The sequence below is a fragment of the Pteropus medius genome, unplaced genomic scaffold, assembly GCF_902729225.1.
Source record: "Pteropus medius unplaced genomic scaffold, Ma_sr-lr_union100, whole genome shotgun sequence".
NCBI lineage: Eukaryota > Metazoa > Chordata > Mammalia > Chiroptera > Pteropodidae > Pteropus > Pteropus medius.
Window position 1 is genome coordinate 1,300,159 of NW_024348533.1, and position 22,129 is coordinate 1,322,287.

At 39.4% G+C, this 22,129-nt stretch overlaps 1 protein-coding gene and 1 pseudogene across 1 annotated transcript; both read left to right on the top strand.

Annotated features, from left to right (window-relative positions):
• Positions 1-3,185: 3,185 nt before the first annotated feature.
• HINT1 (histidine triad nucleotide binding protein 1) lies at positions 3,186-6,655 on the top strand. Its single transcript, XM_039880002.1, has 3 exons — positions 3,186-3,386; positions 5,119-5,223; positions 6,333-6,655. The coding sequence occupies exons 1-3, from the start codon at positions 3,276-3,278 to the stop codon at positions 6,495-6,497; spliced, it is 381 nt and encodes a 126-aa protein (XP_039735936.1). The 5' UTR covers positions 3,186-3,275; the 3' UTR covers positions 6,498-6,655.
• Positions 6,656-14,508: 7,853 nt separating this feature from the next.
• Positions 14,509-14,626, top strand: LOC120616752 (uncharacterized; annotated as a pseudogene).
• The last annotated feature ends 7,503 nt before the right edge of the window (positions 14,627-22,129 follow it).

Below are 22,129 nucleotides of genomic sequence, written 5' to 3' on the forward strand. Positions count from 1 at the left end.
TTGTCTTACCCTCCACACATGCTGACTGCTCGACTTGCCCTACTCCTTGGTTTTGCTGATCAAGAAGTCAGATAGTTTATTGGCAGCATCACGACCATAAACAACCATAACGCACTTCTTTAAGTACATTTTAACATATGACCTTGCAAACATCCCCCCAAATCTCAACAGTTGCTTGCTTTCCCTACTCGCACAAACTTTCCAGTTAATTTTTAAGTAAATTTGACTATTAGGAATGAAAGATTTGAACCAAGATCCTATACCATCTCTGTGATTTATGGCATTTTAAAGAACATTGTAAGTCACTATGAGATTAGCAAGATAATGATTGACTTTGCTGTTTTATTAAAATGCATTAGATTTGCAAGGAGTATTTAACATAATTGAGCAATTAAATTAAATATACTAGGTACTGTTTTTTATCCAGGACACAATTATCTGATCTTGTGACATTGCAATGTAGTGCCTTCTGATTGCTAATGATTAAAAGATGCTTATTTTAATTTCCAGCTTAGTAACACAGCCCAATTTCCTGAAAGTTCATAATTTATTTTTATTTCTGGCTAACTACGGTCCTGTATTCAGTTAACCAAAACCCCTCTGACAATATTTGAAAGTACAGTTCCCATAGTGCCCAAATCAGTTCAGTCCTGAAGCTTTTCTCTTATGTAAATCAATATGGTTCCTTCAGCTGTTCCAGAAATGAAAGGACTATTCTTGTTTTTCTGGGAATATGGCCTGGTTTGTTGGCATTTCAAAGTGTGGGGCCCAGAACTGAACAGGAAATTCCAACATGTTCATCATATAAGTTCATGGAACTATGCACTAGGCAGAATAATGGCCTACAAAAGATGCCCCTGTTTAAATCGTAGGAACTTCTAAATGTGCCTCTTTTTATATGACAAGAGGTTCTTTGCAGGTGTGATTAAATTAAGGATTTCAAGATGAGAAGATTATCCTGGATTGTCCGATGGACCCGATGTAATCACAAGGACCCTTATGAGTGGAAGAGGGAAGCAGAGTGAGAATACCACCTGCTGCTGGCTTTGAAAATGGAGGAAGGGGCCACAAGCCAAGGAATGCAGGTGGCCTCTAGGAGCTGCAGATGGCAAGAGAACCATTCTCTCATAGACCCTCTGGAAGGAATGCAGCTATGCTGACACAAAGGTTTTACCAGTGAAACTCAATTTGGATTTCTGACTTCCAGGATGCAATCTGCTTGTGGCTTCTTCCATGTTCAAAGCCAACAGTATAGCATCTTCAATTTCTGATTTTCACCTCTCCTTCCACGATTATAGCTCATTCTCTGACTCTCACTCTCTTGTGTCCTTCTCTTACTTATAATGAACCGTGGGATTATATATTGGGCCCATATGGATAATTCAGGTATCTCCCTACCTCAAGATCCTTAATTACACCTGCAAAACCCTTTACCATTTAAAACATTCACAGACTCCAGAGATTAGATTATGGGCATCTTCCGCTTACCACAGCCAGTTTATAGATATGGAATACTACAAGAGGAGGTTTTTTATTTGTTGTGGAGAAAGTAAAAATAAATTTGAAGTGTCTAGTAGACATCCAAATGGAGGTGATGAGTGAGCAATAATATATACCATAGACCAATCTACAACCTATAGATGATAAACCCTCAGAGATAGGGGACCTAATATTTATTTTCCAAACTAGTACATATTTTTTCTTTTTAACTTTTTGACAATTTCAGTATTACAGAAAAGTTGCAAGAATATAGAATTTGAATATACCTTTCACTTAGATTTCTCAAATGTTAACATTTTACTACTATTGCTTTATCCTTTTCTATTTCTCTACTTGTCTCTATATGGAAGTATTTTTTAGTATCTCAGAGTTGTAGACATGATACCCCTATACTCCCAAATACTTCAGTGAGTTGTTTCCTACAAAAACACTCTCTTACATCAGTGGTTCTCAAAGTATGGTTCCAGGGCCAGCAGCAACTGCATCACCTGGAAACATGTTAGAAACCTAAGTTATAGCCTCTACCCCCATAGATCAATTGACTTTGATAATTTTGCTGTGGATATGAAGAAAATAACATGACTTTCAAAACTATTATCTAATTTATAGGCATTATTTAGATTTCACCAATTGTCCCAGTAACATCTTTGACAGCAAAACTACCAAATGGGACACCTTTGATATTAAAAGGGGCCACTATCAGTAATTTTACCAAGACGAAGTGGTAAAATATAATCATATAGGGTAGTACAAGAGGTATAGTTAATTTTTCTTAGTACACTGGAGATTGCTAGCTAGAGAAGAGGGCCCAGAAGAGTATCCATTGAGAGGCCTGACACAGGAGACTCACTATGAAGGAGAAACAGCATCCAGAGAAGTGAGAGAGTGAAGATCACCGCTCAAAAGAGGGAATCGTCAACAGCCGCCAAAGATCTCAAGAGGTCTAGCGTGATGAGAACTGGAATTGCCTACACGATCCTTAGAGCACCTTAGTGATCTTGACAAGAAGAAAATGGGCTCAAAAAGAAAAAAAAAGATGAGAAAGTGGACAAAATATATATAAAGGTCTTAAAAAGGAGCAACAATGAGGGGGAACGTGGAGTTAAGGAAGGTTTTGTTCCTTTAAGGTGGGGTATATTACATTGTTGATTATTGCTGAGAAAAATTCATTGCATAACAGTCTAGGGAGGTTCACAAACTACGGATGCCTGGGTCTCACCTCCAGAGAGTCTGATTTAATTGATCTGGAATGCGACCAGGTTCACCGGGATGTTTTAAAAGCCCTCCAGGTGACTTTAATACGTACTCAAGGCTGAGAACCACTGGTAGAAGGAGTAAAAATGATGCTAGGAGGGCTTTCATGCTAGAGCCAAGACCTAAAGTAGCTGAGAAATGAAAGTGTCACGTGTCTCAGCCAGCAAACGTGGCCAGCACTGCTTGATCAAATCTTTTCCGTTACACTATCCGATTTTTTCTACAACGGTCGACAAAGCAAGTGAAGAACGGCTTATACCACTAACTCCACTCGTCGAAAGACAAAAAAGGGAAAAAGAAAAACGACCCTGGTGCAGCAACTCGGGTCCGGGGATCAGGAACCTCCCTTACATCCGCCGCACCCGCAGCTCAGGTCGCCAGTGCGCACGCGCAGGACAGCTCGCCCTCGAGAGCAGTGGTCCCAGCGCAGGCTTGGCCGCGCGCTCCCGCCCTCTGCCCGCCCCCCAGCTCCTTCCTCCTCCCAGCTTCTGCGCCGGCGGCGGTGCGGGAGGGAGGCGGCGATGGCAGATGAGATCGCTAAGGCTCAGGCCGCCCGGCCTGGTGGTGACACAATCTTCGAGAAGATCATTCGCAAGGAAATCCCAGCCAAAATCATTTTCGAGGATGACCAGGTAGGCACTTGGGGCCGCCTCGCTGGTAGACACGCCAGTTTCCCGTGGAGGGAAGGGAGGGGAAGGGTCGGGCGGCGCTGCGGGGAGAGGACGCGACGGGCCAGGACCCGGCCGCCCGGCGCGGCCTCTGCTGCGGGCCCCCAGCCAGCGGGCAGGGCCGCGGCCGCTCCGAGGCGGCCTGCCGGCGCGTGCCGGCGCTCCGGTTACGCGTTATCAGCCCCGGCGCGGGCCAGGCCGCCGGGCGCCCGCGAGGCCCGCAGCGCGGGGTCTGGGCGCGTGTGCGGGTCACGCCGGGTCCTCGGCGTGGGCGCCCGCGGGCTTCCCGGCTGTGTCGGACCTCGCCTGTGTCAGGAATCTCACAATCTCGCCAGCGCTCTGCCTGACAGAGAGAAACCCGATCGCACCCTGACTCGGGCCCAATCTCCGCGATCTCCCGCGCACAGCCGGCCTGCACGGCGATCCCGGGCGCCTCTCCGCGCCGCATTGCGCTAGAGGGCCCGGGCGCGCACCTCGGGGCCGCGGCGGAGAGAGCGGACGCGCGGGGCCAGCTCGTCACCCCCATCCCCACTCCCACCCTGCTCCGGCCGCGGACTCCTGAACTAAGTGGGCCTGCTTCCGGGATTTGCTTTCCCTTAGCTCCTCCCGGCAAGAATGGTTCATTTTATATTTGGCAGGAAGCAATTTTATCCCAAGGGACTAAGAATGTAGTTTTGTTGACTTCCCTGTAGGTGAAATTCTGTTGTAGAGAGGCTGAGTTGATGTGACTTGCAGACATCTTGTGTAAAATATTTAATGGGCAGTTGTATTTATGGATTTGGGTCTCAGATAAAGCAGGACAGGAGGTTGGCTGATTTACATAGAAAAAGTTCTGTAAACTTTTTGTGAAATTAAGAAATATGGGATATAAGAAACATTCATTTTATGCTACTAGGATTGTTCTTAGATTCAAAACGTTATTTCAGATTTAATTAGATTCTTCGAGGTGAATTTAAATACCTTTATTTGTCACTAGTTAGGGAAGTTCTTTTGTTTTAGAAAATGCACACTTCTTTTGAAATATTTTCAGTTACTTTTTATAAATGATCGTTGAAATACTGACTTTTGAATCACCGAAGTCTCAACAAAGCAACAGCATGATGCAATCTAAATGATACAGCATTTTGTATGGAGCACCAAATAGAATTACTCCTGAGACAGGTAAGCAGGATTAGGTTCTAAGTAGCTTTTACCTTCAGTAGAGAACAAGAGGTAAACACTCATGTGGTATGTCATTTGTATACATGCTACTTATCCTCTTCATTTCCACCAAAGAGAATAGGTATATTTCTTAAATAGTTGAGTAAAATGGAAAAAATGGATATTAGTCAAATATCAGATAAATATGTAATTACAAAACTGATCCCTGAAGTAAAGGAAAAAACCGGGAAATTGCACTGCTGAGGGTTCTGACTCAGGGAGGGTGGGGAGGAGAAGCAGAAGATAGCCTTTGGAAATGATGTCTATGCTGGCTGCTGAGGAATGAATAGCAGTTTAAGTTAGACAAAAATTGGGATTGAGGGGATTGAGGATCACTGTAAATTCTATGGAAAGGACCAGGGGGCCACATGTATTGTGTACGCTACTGATTTCCTAGCATTTACTACAGTGTTTCCCATGGGGTTATAAGAAAGAATAAATTTAGCTTACATGATGATATGCTAAACTTTGATTTTTTTTTTCCCCTTCTCCCTAGTGTCTTGCTTTCCATGACGTTTCTCCTCAAGCACCAACACATTTTCTGGTGATACCCAAGAAGCATATCTCCCAGATTTCTGTAGCAGAAGATGATGATGAAAGTGTAAGTAAATTTACTAGCACAATTTATTTTCTTGCTTTTTAAATTGGGAGACTAAATTTTGACCTTAAACTGATGTTACATTTTCATTTTCCTAAGAGCATTAGAGCTTCAATGCAGTGTATAAATAGTTTTGATTTTTAATGAGATATAGTGACATATACCATTGTATTAGTTTTAGATATATGACATGATTTGATATATGTATATATTATGAAATGATTATCACAATAATTCTAGTTAATATCCATCACCACAAATTCTTAAGCAGACAGATTTCCACATAAGGATTAGCTGGTGAGATTCATTTTTCCTCAACAAAGAAATAGTATATCATATAGGAGAGGGTTCACGGATCCTTCTACTAATACTGTTAAAGGAAAGAAAAGTCATTATTTGCTTTTGCCAGGAGTTATCGGCCTTAATTAAAATTTTTCCGAATGCTTTTTGTGGTAGATTGTATAATTGTTTGTAACTATTCACTGTTCTTTAGGGGTGCATTATATTTGCTGCCTCATTGGTGTGAGGCCTGGTTATATGATTTGATTTAGCCAATGAATGCAAGCGGAAGGGATATATGTCTTTTGAGTGAAAACTTTTAAGAGCTAGTTTGCCATGTTTTCTCTTGTCTCTGCTACTATGATCATATAGAGATTGTTCTATCAGTCTGGGTCTCAAAGTGAAAAAGATATAGAAATAGAGCCTGGTCAACTTGTGATGAACATGTAGTGAACACAAGAAATGTTTTTTTGTTGTAAACCAGATTTGGGGGTAGCTTGTTACCACAGCATAACCAAACCTATCCTGCTTGATACCCTCCCCCATAACAAGAAAGCAAGATGTCTTGCTTTATTAAGAAAATTTAATTGTATTAATTGAGCAGTAAATTTGTCTCATATTTTAATTGAAATCAGTAATACATAAATACCTAATCTTACTGATTTTTTAATTGTAAATTATGTTGTATTAGGATTAAAAGAATCTCTAAATATTTGCTCAAAGGAGTGTGTTTCAACTTGGCAATTTTTTAATTTAACGTTTCACCTTGGTAGTCTGTTATTTAATGGCAAGTAATTGTAAATTGCCTGTGCTTAAGAAACTTTTTTTTTCAGCTTCTGGGACATTTAATGATTGTTGGCAAGAAATGTGCTGCGGACCTAGGCCTGAAGAAGGGTTATCGAATGGTGGTCAACGAAGGCTCAGATGGGGGACAGTCTGTCTATCATGTGCACCTCCATGTTCTCGGAGGTAGGCAGATGAAATGGCCTCCTGGTTAAACATGTCTTATGGATAATTTTCCCTTCTTTAGGCAATGATCAATTTTGCAAATTCTAATATGTTAAACAGTACACTTATATTTGCCTGTGTATGGACAAATTGAGGAAATAATTTGAAAAACTCATACATAATAAAAGACATTGTTGCATGGTCTGAATTCTGTATTATTTAAAAAATATGTTGGGATGTATGACAGATTTCATAATTTGGGAGGTATCTTGTTTTTTCTCCCAAAGGACTCAACATATGTACATTGTTATAATGGTGGGACTGGTTTTTGAAGACAACAAGATGTTATAAATTTAGCTTTCACTTTGAAATTCCTTGTAGTCAAAGCAAAAATTTCCTAATACAATTCTCTTATTTTCTAAGAACAAAGGAGTATGTGATGTGACTGATCTAGAATGTGACAGTTTTGAGTTTAGAAACAATGCTTTTTGTCCAGCCCACATGTTTCCCCTGGACTGTTGGGATAATTTGGAAGAGAAGAAAGTAGTTCTGTCACAGAATCTTTGACAAGCGTGTGAAGCCATACATTGGTAATTCCTTTTTATCTGAACTGAATGTTATAAAGACTTAAGAACATATTAGTTAGAATTAACTTTCCAAATTGAAAACTCACTGTTTTGAATGTGTATGTGCATACTCGCAAAAATATTTAAGTTGTGTATGAATCTGGCTATATGGAGGCGGGCAAGAACCTGAGTTCTCCTTATGCAGACTGACAACCAAACTTTGTTTTCAGTCTTGCCATGCACTATAGCCTTTCTAAGGTTGTACAGGGCAAATAGTTTTGCTTCTTGACTTTCCTTCATGTAGATATTTTCTAGCTTTCAAATTCTAGTACTGCTTGTTGGTTTTTGTTTCTTATTCTCTTTGTGCTAATGGATTCTTTCCATTTTTAATCTCTCAGAAGACCACTTTAGTGTAGGGTTTGACACATTTAATTGAAAATTGTTTTTCTAAATTTTGAATTTTGTTTTTAAAATCTTCGGGGGGATTAAGGAAATTGGCCATTTATGTCTTAAAAATAATTTTCCCAGTTGTCATTTTTTTACTTTATAGTGTTTAAAATATTTGTATAGTTAATATATCAATTTTATTTCATATTTTAGAAAGCCTTTTCCACCCCAGGAAGATTTTTTTTAATTGTTTTTTTTCCCTAATACTTTTATGGCTTTATGTTCTTTTATGACTTTAAGAAGGTCTAGGGAAAAGTTTTGGAGGTATTCGTGCCACTGTAAAGAATGTAATAATGAGAGAAGCATTTGTATTATGTATAAGAAGGCTGAGTCTGCTTCCTTTAGGCATATTATCTTTCCCACTAATTTTGTCAAACCAGCGTTAATAAATCAGGTAGATAACTGCTAATTTGTCATGCTAGTTGTGTCTGACTTTTCTGCCTAAAATGGTTTCGAGACTCAATTTTCAATGTGTGAAGGGAGTGATGTTCCCACACAGCACCAGTTATTCTCCAGACACTGGCTGGGTGTTTTATAGTTCAACTCAATTCTGACACTATCCACCCAGAGATAGCATCAGATTCTATGGGTTTAGTCCTGCAGGACTTCCAACCCCCCCTTGCAAGTCCAGATTGTCACTTGTGCTTCTGACCAATAGGCTATAAACCGGATGTTCTTAAGACCCTTCTCCTCAGTTTTGATTAATTTGCTCGAGCAGCTTACAAAACAGGAACGTTTTACTAGATCACTGGTTTATTATAAAATGATATGACTCAGGAACAGCCAGGTGGAAGAGATTCATAGGACAAGATATGGGGAAAGGGCATGGAACTTCCATACTCCCGCTGAGCATGCCACTCTCCCCAGATCACATGTTCACCAACCTGTAAGCTCTCAACCCTGTTCTTCCGGGGTTTTATGGAGGTTTTATTACATTGGCATGACTGATTAAATCATTGGCCATTAATGACTGATTCAACCTTCAGCCCCCTGACCCTGCCCTGGAGGTGGAGCAGTGAGACTGAAAGTTCCAACCCTTTAGTCATGTGGTTGGTTCTACTGGCAACCAGCCCCCATCCTTAGGTTACCTAAGGGCTTTCCAAAGTTATCTTATAACAAAAGACACTTTCTTCACTCTTATCACTTAGGATAATTCCAAGGGTTTTAGGAGCTCTGCCAGAAGTGGGAACAAAGATCAGATACATATTTCTTATTATAAGTCACAATATCACACTGCCTTAGACTTGTGGCAGATTATTCACTACATGCATGTAATAGCCAGTATTCAAGATAGCCCACAGATAATCTTGCCTTTGGTATTCACACCTCTGTATAGTCTCATTGAATCAAGGCTGGTCTGTTTGAGTAAGAGTATGGCAAAAGTGATTGATTTGTGTGGCTGGATCAAAGAGGGCTTACACCTTGGTCTCCTGGTCACTCTGGGGGAAGCCAGCTGCTATGGCTGAGGACCCTCAAGCAGGGAGGGCCTATGTTGGGAGGAACTGAGGCCTCCCGCCAGCAGCCAGCAATGATGTGTCAGCTATGAATAAAGCACCTTGGAAGCAGATCCTCCAGCCCCAGCCAAGCCTTCAGATGACCACTGTCCTGGTCAACATCTGACCTCAGGAGCGATCCCAGGGCAGAACTCCCTTGCTAATTTCCCAAAGTCGTAACCCACAGAAATGGAGAGAGTAAATAATTACTGTTTTATTTTTCCTTAGCGTAAAGCTGGACTGTACCCCTTAGCTATGTGGGTGCACATGCCTACAGTCTGGCCAGTGAGATGTGGGAGAAGCTGATGTATGCCATTCCAAGGCTCTGAAAAACTTCCCATGCTATTTATTCTCCCATGCTCTCTCTTTTCCTTTGTCTCTTGTCAAGATGCAGAAAGGATCCAGCAGAGGACATTGAGCTGTTTAATGGAAGGAGCTTGAGTCCCTGAGTGACTGAATGGAGCAGAGTTCTTACTCCTGACCCACATTAGAATTTGTGTTAAGCCATTGAGATTTTTGAGTTTAGGTAATAGCAGCTAACAGTATTTACTGTAATACAAGGTCTATGATTCAGGAGTGATAGAGCTTAGTCTGCATAAGGAGGCTTGGGATTTTAACAGTGACACCATCCTATTTGACGATTCTTTTATCCTTTGAATTAGCCAGGAAGGTGAGAGTGCCAGAGTGAGAAAGGTTAGAACTTGGAGATAGCAGCTGAGCTCGAGGGCAGAGTGTAAGCCAGTTTCTGTGGGGACCATAGTACTACAGCTTGATTGAACTGAAAAGAGAGGGAGGCAGAATAGGAAATGACTCTCATCTTTAACACTAAATGTTACAGTTTAGATCTCAAGTGATAGGCTCAGGTCATTCAAGGACCTCAGTTTATCACTGAGATAATCTGCCTGAATAAGCCCCTAAGAAAAATCAAAGTGGTCTTTATGCTTTATTTTGAATGTGTATTTTTTTATTTATGTAGGTTAGAATTAGCCTACATAATACATAAATCAAAGGTTACAATGGGATAGAGGCTTATTTTTTTCTCAAGGTAAGCCCTGTTAAGGTAGCAGTCCAGGGCCCTTTTGGCAGCTTTGTAATATCAGCAAGAACTCAGACTCCCTACCTTTCTGCTTTGCTCTCCTTAGCACGTGATTTCTACCCTCAAAGCCACTTCATGGTTCAGTTGACTGATGCAGCTCTAGCTATCAGATCCTCCCATCAGAAAGAAAGAGGAAAGGAAAATGCCAAAAAAGCTACATGCCAGAATTATGTCTTTTTTAAAAGGAACTTTTCCTGAGGTCCCACACCACCTAATGCATCATTGTCCACCTCAAGCTATAAATGAAGCCGGTTACCTTGCTGCCCAGAGTAAAACCAGAAGAGAATAAAAGTGGAATAGATACTGAGAGACAACTTGTGGTCTCTGCTCCATCGTTGGTAGCCAGCGTTCACAAGTATGGAAAAGCAGCCAGGCGTTCTTGGACTGGGCCCAAGTGCTGAAAAAGACTACTGCAAGTAGCTATAGTCTGGCTGTATTCACTCTTCTATAAAACTGACTCAAGACCAGGAGGCATTTTGCTAACCACTATTTTCTGTGAATAATAGGAGTGGGTGCAACGTTAATTCCAAGTAAAGCTCTTCTTTACCGCACTCATTTCCGGTGCTCTATACAGCAGTCCCTAATCTTTTTGGCACCAGGGACCCATTTCGTGGAAGAGAATTCTTCCACGAATGGAGCCTAAGGGAGATGATTTCGGGATGATTCAAGCGCATTACATTTTTTGTGTACTTTATTTCTATTATTATTAATTACAGTGTAATATGTAATTAAATAATTACGCAACCCACCACAATGCAGAACCACTGGGAGCCCTGAGCTTGTTTTCCTGCAACTAGATGGTCCCATCCAGGGGTTATGAGAGATAGCGACACCCAAAGTGTGTTGCTTATGTCCAGTCTACTCCATAATCTTGGTTGCATAATTTTGGTTGCTGTCGCTGCAGAAAACCCTGCTTCACAAAGACAGGATGTTGGACGTGGAAGCAAGCTTTTCAGTGCTTTTGTGGCAATCTCAAGATGTTCCACTTTGATTTTAACCCAGAACATATGGAGATTTGAAGTCCCAAACATACTTTTAAGGTCACTGTCATTTGTGATATCAAACAGCTGACCCTCTTCGAGCACGGATGAAGTATATTCACCCGGCTTATTCACAAATGGGTCGCAGATCCATTCCTTCCCAGTTCGGGGTCTTTTGCGGTTGGGAAATAATGCTCAAACTCTTTTGAACGCTGAGATCAGTGCATCAGCTGGGAGAAAGAAGGCCCTGACTCAGTCTTTTTCAAAATCTCTGCTAATGTTTGAAACGTGTCAAAAATCTCAATGTTCACTCGTCACCTCCTTAATTCCAATTTGGCTTTGAATGCAGCCATTTTATCTGCTGACTTGAACACAGTTGTCATTCTTCCCTGAAGTGACAGATTGAGTTGGTTAAACAGGTTGAATATGTCCCACAAGTAAGCAAGTTTTGTGACTCATTCTGCGTTAATGAAATGTGTTGCTAGTGGTGACTTTTTCTAAAAGAAATCTCTGGAGCAGCTCTTGTAATTCAGAAACTCTGGCCAGTGATCTACCTTTGAAAGCCATCTCACTTCTCTGTATAAGAGATATGTTTGTTCTGCGTCCATCTCTTCACAGAGTTGTGTGAATAGACGTGAGTTAAGGGTATTGATAATTGTAACCACATTCTGCAAAACGTTAAGTTCAAGTGACATTTTTCGGCTAGCCAGCATTTCTCTATGGATGACACAATGTGTAGACTCACATTCAGAAGCGACCTTTGACCCGAGTAGTGAAACCAGAAAGCTCTCCAGTCATGGCAGCCACTCCATTCGTTCATATACCAGCACAAAAATGACCATTTTGGTTTTCCTGATATGTGATCATTCAAAGACTTGAATAGTTCTGCAGCTGTGGTGTTGGTTGGCAACAAAAGTGCATATAACATATCCTCATGCACATCCTCCTGAAAAATATATCACACAAAACAAGCATCGTTGCTTTGTTGTCAACATCGGTAGACTTGTCAACCTGGACTGTGTACCATGGCGACTCATTAATCCTCTCTAACAATCATACCTCAATATCCTCTGCTATTTCATCAGTTTGCCTAGTTATGGTGCTGGCCGAAAGAGGAACATGTGCCACCTTTTGGACTGCAGCCTCTCCTAAAAGATCATGACAAATGTCCTTAGCAGCAGACAGGATCAACTCTTCACCAATAGTAAAGGGCTTCTTAGCTGTGTTCTTTGAAGGTTGGAGGTCCAAGGGGACCCCACTCAGATGTCTCACAGTTGGTTCTGGCAGTTAGCTGGCATCCTCTGATTCTCCTCTGTATGGCCCCTTATTCTCCTTTAGGCTAGACCAGTTTACATGGTAGTCACACAGTAATAACCAAATCCAAGCTTAAATAATTAAGATTTGTTTTTTCTCATGATTCTGTGTGTTGGTTGGACAGTTCTGCTTATCTTACCTGGGCTCACTCATATGGGTTGGTTGGAATGGATTCACCTGGAGCAACTGGGATGGCTTGGCCTCCTCCCACACTGTCTTTAACACCAAGCTTCTTCACAATTTAATGTTCTCAGGGCAGCATTTCAAGAGGCAACACAGACACTGCAAGGCCCCCTCAGGCCTAGGCTTTCAGACTCAAATAGCATCACTTCAACCACATCCTGTCTGTCAAAGTGAGTTAAAGATCAGCCTAGATGCAAGGGTTTGGGGAAAAAGACTTCCCTTCTGCATGGGAGAAGCAGAAAAGCCACACTATAAAGGGGAATGCAGACTGGGATGTGGAAAGAGACAGCCATTAAACAGTATACTCCACCACCATTATGTTGACTCAGCTACATTCTTTCTCTCCCCCTGACATTAAGACTAGTTTGTTTCTCTACCTCTGTGTGACTTACTTCCTAAGAGAAGACAAAGACTTCTCTTAACGTGAGGCCAGATTACCTCATATGCTGCTGAATAGTCCTTACATGGCCGATCAGCTTTTACTGTGGTGAGGCAATCTGGTATCCACTGTAGCCAATATGTGAAGAACTCAGACTCTTACAGAAAGGACAGGGGGTGTGGCTAGTCCTCTGAAGCATTCTAGAAGGGGTCAATATAAGCACCCTGCTTGACTGGTACAGTGCACCTGAAAGATTGTAGTATGTACAAATATTAGCCTATAAATAAATATGCAAAAAATATACCTCTTTTGCATTTTCTGTAACAACTTAATTTCTATTTTGAGTCTCTGATCAATCAACATAAAGACTCTTAATTTTAGTCAGTTTAGAATTTCTCCCTTTCATCTCGGGGATCATACCTAATTTCTGGAGGGTCTCATATAATAGTGTCATGATATCAGGAGAGGCCATGTAGGCCACTTTGTCATTGGTCTCTACAGAGTACCTGAGACTTTTGTTATCTCATTTAATCCTTATTCACTGATCCCTATAGGTTGACATTGTGTAATAACAATGAACACGATTGTGACAGTTTTTAGTGCCATCAGAAACATGGCAGAGTGAGAGACGTGCCCAGATCTCTCCCCTTGAAACAACAATAAGCAGAATATCTCAAACTCAACAAAAAACACCCAAAATGTGCACCAGCACATCTGAGCGTGGGATCTGTGCATAAGAGCTACCACAGATCAGAACCCTGGGTGTTGAGCAGTGGACTGGGAGAAACAAAAAAGCTGCCTCTAGCAGCCGGAGCTCCCTGTAGGAGGAGGTGGGAGGAGAGAAGGTGTGGCGAGTTGCCTGAACAGCTCTTCCTGACAGAGCTGTGAGCTCCATGACAGAGCTGTGAGCTCCATGAGGCCAGTGACAGTGCCCAGATAGCTGAGAAGTGGGGATGGCAAAGAACGAGGGATTTTTACCAGTCCCAGTTGCAAAACATGAGGGTGAGACGCAACCCCTCCTCCCCCAACCCAGAGCATCCCTTTCCCGCCATATCCTCTGAGACCGAACACTGTGGAGCCCCAGGAGAATCTGAGCAAACACTCCTGAAACTGTTGCTAAGACTGACAGGGACTGAGACTGACGGTAGTCAGAGTGATTGAACATCCATAAGAAAATAAAAGGCATATTAAGATTTTATATAAAGGAGGGATTCAAGAGGCTTAGACGCCACCTACTGGAAACCAAAAGAAAAATGCCTTCTCGCAACAAGCTGAAGAGAGATCTTTATATAATAAATTTTCTTTCTAAGAAAAAAGTAGAATACTTCCATGAATGCCCAGGCACAGAAATAGTCCATTAAACCCCATGAACATCCAAGATGACAAGGGATCTCAGAAAGAAAGAGAAAAATCTCCAGAAAATAAGCTTACAGACATAGAAATATGAGACTTAAATGACAGAGAATTCAGGATGGTACTTATGAAAAAACTCGGTGAGATTTGACATAATTCACATCAACAATTTCAGGAATTGAAAAAACAACTAGATGAGCAGAACGAGTTCTTTAGCAAGGAGATTGAAACCTTCACAAAGAACCAAGTATTCTATGGCCATGCTACCCTGAATGAGCCCGATCCAGTCTGATCTCGGAAGCTAGCAAGATCGGGCCTGCTTAGTACTTGGATGGGAGACCACCTAGGAAGACCAGGTGCTGTAGGTGTAAAAAATAAAAAATAAAAAATAAATAAGAGATTGTAAGCTGACAAGGTCCTTGAAATCTGTGAGGTCAACCAAGAGTTGCCTTGCCTAAAAAATAAAAAAAAGTTAAAAAGAACCAAATAGAACTTCTGGAGGTAAAGAACACACTGTAAGATGAAAAATGAAATGGCAAGCTTGGGAAATACAGTTGACCAAATTGAGGAAAGGATCAGTGATATAGAAGATAGAAATCTAGAAATAAATCAGAAGAAAGAAGAGAGAAACCGAAGAAAGACAAATAATGAAAGAAAAATACAAGACCTGGCTGATACCATCAAGAGAGGAAACATAAGAAAAATGGGCATTCTTAAGGGGGGAAGAAAAAGAGAAGAGATTAGAAAGCATTTTCAGACAAATAGTTGACAAGAATTTCCCAAATCTAAGGAATGAGCTGGAGCTTGGAATTCCAGAAATCAACAGAACACCAAATTACCTCAACACAAATAGGCCTTCACCAAGATACATTGTATTAAAATTATCAAAAATCGATGAATTCTCAGGGCAGCCAGGGAGAAGAAGATGGTAACCTATAAAGGAAAACCCATTAGATTATCGTTGGACTTCTCAGCACAAACCTTACAAGCCAGAAAGGAGTGGAATCAAATATTCAAGCTATTAAATGAAAGGAACTACCAGCCAAGAATAATGTATCCAGCTAAGCTCTCCTTTAGATAAGGAGAAATAAAGACCTTTCCAGACATACAAAAATTGAGGGAATTCTCCACTATGAGGCCTGCATTACAGGAAATACTGAAAGGGGTCAGCTCAGCTAAAACAAAATGACAGAAAAATACATGACTATGAGTAAGGCAACTAGCAAGCAGATAGAAGCAGAGGAGTGAAACCCTTATTAACAATAGAGATTTGCTATTGCAAGATAGTAATGAACGTTCAGCATACATAGGGACAAATGACTGAAAAGGGGAGGATTCAAAGATGCAAATTCACAAAGAGGAATGGAGATAAGGCGCACGTAGAAGAAAATGGATGACTATGTATATATTATATATATATATATATATAATTCATATATAACTATCCTTTACATATTCATAATGATAACCACACACCAAAGATTCAGAACAGAAGTATATAACATAAAACAAGAAGGACCAGAGGGAAAACCCACAACAGTCATTCAAAACAAACAAACAAACAAACAAACAAAAACCAGACACACATGAACAAGGAAGCAATGGAAACACCAAACTACCAGAAAGCAAAAGATAAAATGGCTATAAGAAGACCTTATATTTCAATAATCACCCTAAATATAAATGGACCAAACTCACCAATACAAAGGCACAGAGTTTCAGATTGGATTAAAAAACAAAATCCAACCATATGCTGCCTCTAGGAGACACATCTCAACTCCAAAGACAAATATAGACTCAAAGCAAAAGGGTAGAAAATGATAATTCAAGCAAATGGCATTCAGAGAAAAGTAGGAGTAGCAGTACTAATATTGAACAAAATAGACTTCAAAATAAAAAAGGTAAAGAAAGATACTGAGGAATGGTTCATAACGATAAAGGGAATTATGCACCAAGAAGACATAACACTTATTCATATCTTTGCTCCCAATTAGGGAGCCTTGAAATATATAAAGCAATTACTAATATAACTAAAGGGAGAAACAGACCAAAACACTATCATAGTAGAGGACCTAAATACCCCACTATTGGATATGGACAGATCATTCAAACAGAAAATCAATAAGGAAATAACAACCTTAGATGGCACATTAGACCAACTGAACATAATTGACATTTACAGAGCCTTTCATCCCAAAACAGCTCTTTATACATTCTTCTCTAGTGCACGTAGAACATTCTTAAGGATTGACCGCATACTGGGACACAGAGATAGCTTCAACAAATAGAAGAGGGTTGAAATCATACCAACCATATTCTCTGATCATAATGCTTTGAAGCTGGAGATCAACTGTAAAAAAAAAGGTGGGAAGAACCATAAATACATGGAGATTAGACAACATGCTACTAAAGAATAACTGGGTCAGAGAAGAAATAAAAAGAGAGATCAAGAGATATATAGAAACAAATGATATGATAGTACAACATATCAAAACTTTTGGGACACAGCAAAAGCAGTCATAAGAGGAAAGTTCATATCATTACAGGCCTATCTCCAAAAACAAGAACGATCCTAAATAAACAACCTAATACTTCATCTTCAAAAACTAGAAAAGGAAGAACAAATGAAGCCTAAAGTCAGCAGAAGGAAAGAAATAATCAAAATTAGAGCAGAAATATATGAAATTGAAAACAAACAAACAAACAAACAAGCAAAAAGAAAAATAAATGCAACAAAGAGCTGGTTTTGAGAAGTTTAATAAAATTGATGAACCCCTGGCTAGACTCACTAAAGAGAAAAGAGAAAGGACACAAATAAACAAAATCAGGGATAAAAGAGGGGAAATTACAACAGACACTGCAGAAATACAAAGGATCATAAAAGAATACTACGAAAAAGTATATAACACCAGATTTAATAACCTAGAAGAAATGGACCAGTACTTAGAAAGATACAATCTTCCTAGACTGAATCGGGAAGAACTGGAAAATCTAAATAGAGCAATCAGCAGTATGGAAATGGAAACAATCATCAAAAACCTACCAAAAAGTAAAAGTCCAGGACCAGATGGCTTTACCAGTGAATTCTACCAAACATTCAAAGAAGATTTAATACCTATTCTCCTCAAACTCTTCCAAAAAATTGAAGAGGAGGTAATACTTCCTAACTCATTTTATGTGGCCAATATTACCCTGATACCAAAGCCTGGTAAAGATAACACAAAAAAGAAAACTACACACCAATATCTTTCATGAATACAGATGCAAAAATCCTAAATAAGATTCTAGCGAACTGAATACAGCAACATGTTAAAAAGATTATACACCACCATCAAGTGGGCTTTATCCCAGAGGCACAGGGATGGTTCGACATATGCAAATCAATTAACGTGAGACACCACATAAATAAATTAAAAAATAAGAATCATATGATCATGTCAATAGATGCAGAAAAAGCCTTCAACAAGATACAGCATCCATTTATGATGAAAACACTTAACAAAATTGATATAGAAGGAAAGTAACTTTTAATTAAGGCCAAATATGACTAACCCTCAGCCAGCATTATACTTAATGATGAAAAACTAAAAACCTTCTCTCTAAGATCAGGAACAAGGCAGGGCTGTCCACTATCACTACTGTTATTCATTATAACATTATAACATGGAGGTCATAACGAGTGCAGTCAGGCAAGAGGAAGATACAAAAGGCATCCAAATAGGAAACAAAGGAATCAAACTGTCACTATTTGCAAATGACATAATTCTCTATATAGAAAACTCTAAAGACTCCACAAGAATACTACTAGAAACTATTAGCAAATACAGTAAAGTTTCTGGATACAAAATTCAATGTTCAAAAATCCACAATATACCCATACTCTAATAATGAAGTGTCAGAAAAAGAAGTGGAAAAAATATTTTTTTTCGCAATTGCAACAAAAAGAATAAAATACCTACAAATAAAAATACCAACAAATAAAAAGAATAAAATACCAACAAATCTAACGAAACACGTGAAGGACCTATATAAAGAAAACTATAAGACCCTATTAAAAGAAATTGAAGAAGATACAAAGAAATGGAAAGTTATTCCGTGTTCTTGGATTGGAAGAATCAACATAGTTCAAATGACAATATTACCTAAAGTATTATACAGATTTAATGCAATCCCCATCAAAATCCCATTGGCATTTTTTTAAAGAAATAGAACAAAAATCATCAGATTCGTATAGAAGCACAAAAGATCCTGAATTGCCAAAGCCATCCTGAGAGAAAAGAATGAGGCTGGAGGCATCACTCTGCCTGACTTCAAATTATATACTACAAGCGACAATAATCAAAACGGCATGGTATTGGCAGAAAAACAGACACGCAGACCGGTGGAACAGAATTGAGAGTCCAGAAGTAAACCCATATTTATATGGGCAAATAATTTTCAACAAAAAGCCAAAAACATGCCATGGAGAAAGGAAAGCCTCTTCAATAAATGGTGCTGGGAAAACTGGAAAGCCACTTGCAAAAGAATGAAACTAGACTGTTGTCTATCAACACACACCAAAATTAACTCACAATGGATTAGGACCTGAATATAAGACCTGAAACAATAAATGCATAGAAGAAAACAGAAACTAAACTCAAGGACCTTGGACTTAAAGAGGATTTTATGAATTTGACCTCAAAAACAAGAGAAGTAGAAGTTAAAATAAATAAATGGGTCTATATCAAATTAAAAAGCTTCTGCTCAGCAAAAGAAACTTTCAACAAGGTAAAGAGACAACCATCCAAATGGGAAAATATATTTTCAAGCAACGCCTCTGATAAGGGCCTAATATCCAAAATATACAAAGAACTCATATGACTCAATAAGAACAACAACACAAAAACCAACGATCCAATCAAAAAATGGGCAGAGGACCTGAACAGACACTTCTCCCAAGAGGACATACAAATAGCTAACAAACATATGAAAAGATGCTCAACATCGCTAGCTATTAGGGAAATGGAAATCAAAACCACAATGAGATACCATCTCACACTTGTTAGGATAGCTGTCATCAACAGAACAAATAATAACAAATGTTAGAGAGGATGCGGAGAAAAAGGAACCCTCATACACCGCTTGTGGAACTGCAAATTGATACAGCCACTATGGAAGACAGTATGGAGGTTCCTCAAAAAATAAGACTTGATCTACCACATGATCTAGCAATCTCTCTACTGGGTATTTACCCCAAAGACTTCAAAACTCATATCGAAAAAGATATTTGCACACTGATGTTCATAGCAACATTATTCACAGTGGCCATGACATGGAAGCAACCAAAGTATCCTATGATAGATGACTATCACCACACACCAAAATTAATGTGTGGTACATATATACAATGGAATATTACTCAGCCATAAGAAGAGACGAAATAGTGCCATTCGTGACCACATTGATGAACCTCAAGATAATCATGCTAAGTGAAATAAAGCAGACAGAAAAAGTTGAAAATCACGTGATAGCACTTATATGTGGGATGTAAACCTAAAAGCAACAAATGAGCAGGATAAACAAACAGAGACTCATGGACATGGAGAATAGACCAATGGTTACCAGTGAGTAGCGGGGAGAGGAGACGTAGGCAGAGTAAAGGGAGTCAAATATGTGGTGACAGCAAGAAATCTTACTATGGGAGGTGAACACACAATGTAAATATATATATATGCCTTACTGTTACAATGTACAGCTGAAACTTACTGGATTTCATTAACCAATGTCACCATTAAATTAACAAACAAACAAACAAACAAATAAATAAAACATTGTGACAGTTTTATGATAGTGTTAATAACAATTGCTATTTATAAAATGTCCACTATGAGACAGGCCTTGTGCTGTGTGTTAAATATAGTGTCGTTAAAAACCAAACAACTCTGTGTACACCTATTATGACCTGTGGCATTTGCTCAGAGCATTGTATGCATAATGGATACTTGTAATGATTGATGTTCGGCATGTGAATTCTCTTTGTATTTGAGAGATTCCTTGCCTCCCAAAAGAGAAGTTGAAATGAACCTAATATTCTAGCTCCTCTGCCAGCAGGGTTGTAGGCCTTTGACTTAGGCTCTGCCAATCAGATGCACTCATCTGGGATTTTGAATTTGAAACTAATGACACCAAGAAACAAGGACAGTGGAGATTTCTTTCTGGTGTCAGTGGCAGCAGCATCCTGTTGGCAGGCACAACGGTGTCTGTGTTGCCAACTGTCAGATCCAGTATTGAACACCCGGGACAACAACAGTGCAAGTCACAGGTCCTGCGTTCACTGGCAGTGGTAGCAGTGCCCTGACAGATGAGCTCTCTGGTTCTATTTTCGGCTGTGGTATTATTTTGCATAGCTTCTCTTTATTCTTGCCTATTTCCTCAGTTAATCTGTGAGCTATCCATCAAATAATGTTTCAAGAAATTAACTGCTGGAGAAATGTTTACCAGGAATGGTTGTAAGCAATAGATCCTCAGGGAAAGGTTGGGTGTATGTGTGGCTGGAAAGCTGAGACTAGTTATTTGCCCTAGTTTGGGATAAAGGCAAGGAAAATTAGCGAACATTTAGGAACTGGATTTTCACAGCCCATGGTAAATATTAGCAAAACAGCTAATTAAATCATTCCATGAATCATGTGTACTGATATACCAACCAACGGCAAGTCGTTGGGCTTCCAAGTGCCACTGCCATAGGTGGTTATGAAGGGCAGGTGGAATTCAAGGACTGAGGAGGTGGTGTTAGTGCTTTTAATATTGCTGAACATCTTAAAGAAAAAACAACAAGCTAAGACTTCTAAATTATATTTCAAGTTATCAGTTGAAACCCAAGAGCTCTCTGTGGCTATGTGATAAAAATCTGTAAGGGATTTTTTATAAGACATAAGTTCTTATAGCTGAAGAACTCAAAGAACTGTTAAACCTAATACAACATTTGATCCTCAACGTTGCCAAGTTTTATTAATTCAATTCATAGCCTGTCTAGTCTGTTATAAAGAAATTAGCATATTGATCAGGAAGGGTGGTATCTGAATATTTGGGATGAGCTATAGTGGAGAATTTGGCTGACTCAGACCACTCTGAATTTCCAACCAGCTGAGCCTCCTTTGTTGGCTGAAGCAGCCTTTCCTCTGAATTCTTGATTGTTTGAAGACCCTTTCTCAATTACTTCTTTCATATACTGCAGCTATATCTGTGGCTCACTCTTTAAAAAGAAAAGAGAACTCCCTTGTGCATAATTCCTTCCATTCTATGTACCTCTTATATTTCTTTCTCTGCAGTCATATATCAGAATATCCCAACATATCTTAAATTGTATATTGGAACCACCCTCAGACCCATAAAAAGAGAAGTTGTTGGGCAAAACTAGCACTTTCTTGACAGAGATGGAGAAAGGCTAGAAACATCCAAGAGTTAATAAGCTAAAAGTAGATAAAACAGATTAAAGAGTAGAGCCTAAATCAAATGCAAAGAAAACTAAATGAAATCAACTATGTATAAACATTAAAAACAAAAACAAAAACACAAAGAAAATATAATTCAAGTTACTTTTGAACATAGCACACTGACTCTATAACCTATTAACAGGATAAATTCTAAGGACTAAGGCCAACTGCAAAGAAATCTTGAATATTATCTCATGGATTTGTTGCTGGTGTTATAATTGTGTAACTTTTTGGGTGTTATTGTAGGATAGAGAAAATGAGTACAAATATTGGTGTGAATGAGAATTAAAGTTCTCATTTTGGGGAAAAAAGAGCAAAAATGACATGGAATGGAGAAAGGTGAGAAAGAACCTTATGAAATTGAGAATGATCAGAAAACACTGAAGACTGAAAAAGCAC

Excerpts from the sequence above, each read along its gene's own strand:
- HINT1 (XM_039880002.1), top strand. The coding sequence starts at position 3,276 with ATGGCAGATGAGATCGCTAAGGCTCAGGCCGCCCGGCCTGGTGGTGAC. Across the intron at positions 3,387-5,118 it reads TCATTTTCGAGGATGACCAG|TGTCTTGCTTTCCATGACGT; the intron begins GTAGGCACTTGG and ends CCTTCTCCCTAG. Across the intron at positions 5,224-6,332 it reads CAGAAGATGATGATGAAAGT|CTTCTGGGACATTTAATGAT; the intron begins GTAAGTAAATTT and ends TTTTTTTTTCAG.